General features: G+C 30.4%; 1 protein-coding gene across 1 annotated transcript; it reads left to right on the top strand.

Moving 5' to 3' along the window:
• Positions 1–479: 479 nt before the first annotated feature.
• LOC107493542 (protein SMALL AUXIN UP-REGULATED RNA 12-like) lies at positions 480–806 on the top strand. Its single transcript, XM_016114630.1, has one exon. The coding sequence runs from the start codon at positions 480–482 to the stop codon at positions 804–806; it is 327 nt and encodes a 108-aa protein (XP_015970116.1).
• The last annotated feature ends 906 nt before the right edge of the window (positions 807–1,712 follow it).

The following is a 1,712-nucleotide window of genomic DNA, read 5'->3' as shown; positions in this document are numbered from 1 at the left end:
ATAATAATAATAATAATAATAATAATAATAATAATAATAATAGTAAAGAAATAAATAAATACATAAATAAATCAATAAATCTTGATCAATTTGTCTTATTGGAATTCTTCCAAACTCAATAGCTAAACAATAATTTAGCAATGACTACATTACCTACTCTTTAGGCCTTAAACGCTCTCAGAAAAACGCAAATAATTAAATGCCAAACATTCTTATTGTGACATTATCTGAGAATCTTCCTATCTCTTAGCTAAAATTTCCCCGAAATTGGAGAAACAGTGATAGTCACCATTAATGAGAACTCACATGCCATTGTCGATTATACTATATATATATATATATATATGCTTATCTATACGTACCAAGATTTAATCAATTACTTCCCATTATTGATTAAGTATCTCACAGCAGCCTCTATATATATTGGGATATTGCATGCAACAGTTTTTCAATAGATGAACCTTTTCTTCTCTAGACACATGGCTAAAAGAGGAAGTATTAATAGTAGAGGAGGATTATTATGGAGGAAGGGAAAGGGAGGGTTGTTACCAATGATGAAGAAATTGTTGTTCTCATCATCGTCACGTGATGATGAGAAAGGAGTGAAAGAGGGGCATTTTGTGGTGATTGCAACACAAGGTTGGAAGGAAGAGAGGTTCTTCATTGAATTGGGGCATTTGGATAACCCTGACTTTGTTCAACTCTTAAAGCAAGCTGAAGAGGAGTACGGTTTCTCTCAGGAGGGCGCACTTGCTATTCCTTGTGACCCTCTTTATTTGAAGACAATCATTTCCACCAAAAATTAATTAATTAATCACTTTTTATATATTTAGTTTGTTGTTAGCAGTAAGGATTTTGCATACATGCATTAATGATCTTCTTCTTGTATTTTGTGTTTCTTTGTTGTTGTGGTTACTTTAATTTATTCCCTTGCAAGGGTATAATAGAAGAGAGCCATTGCAATAATAAGTCTTTTTTATTCCTTTGTTCATTATGATATATGCATTAAATCTAGGTGTATGTTATGGTGTCTATGTACACTTGTCTAACTTACTAAAAAGAGATAAAAATTAATATTTAAATTAAAGAATATAAAAATAAACAATTTTTTAATATTTAAAATTTACTAAAAAAATAACTTCGATAATTTCGACACCAAAATGAAAGATACGAGAAAATTGGCCTTAAATCTAAGCCAAATTATTATTTAATTAGTTGTGATTGGTTAGACGACAATCTGCCAACCTGGTAGCTAATGGTTATAGGCATGGTTAAGTTAATTATTCTAAATGGTTTATCTATGGTTAAGTTGCTTAGTTGACAGCTGTAGAGTTAGTTGGCAGTTATAATTAGTCAACTGGTATATTAGCTTGTAAGCTTCTCTGATGTAAGATGAGTTCCATCATTCTAATGGAGAATTTGACAATTTTATTATTAATCTAGTTAATACTGGTGAAAGTGTGACCAGAGAGATTGATCCGAAAATTCCCATGGTCTTTTAATTAGATGACAAGTTTATTAATGGTCCTATAATTCATCAAGGGTCTTTTAACACATTTAATTCATCTTGATGACATGTTTAGTCTATTTTATCTTTTAATTATATTATTCATCTTTCAACCACATGAGGAACATAAGACAAAAATATTGATTCATTGGGACTAAGGAGACTACATAACCTCTATAGAAATCCTCTACTTCGTTCTTAGATA

This window comes from Arachis duranensis, chromosome 6 (assembly GCF_000817695.3).
Source record: "Arachis duranensis cultivar V14167 chromosome 6, aradu.V14167.gnm2.J7QH, whole genome shotgun sequence".
Taxonomy (NCBI): domain Eukaryota; kingdom Viridiplantae; phylum Streptophyta; class Magnoliopsida; order Fabales; family Fabaceae; genus Arachis; species Arachis duranensis.
Note: the sequence above shows the minus strand (reverse complement) of the source record. Positions and strands in the feature narration are given on the sequence as shown.

Bases quoted from the DNA above. Each gene is read 5' to 3' on its own strand.
- LOC107493542 (XM_016114630.1), top strand. From the start codon at position 480: ATGGCTAAAAGAGGAAGTATTAATAGTAGAGGAGGATTATTATGGAGG.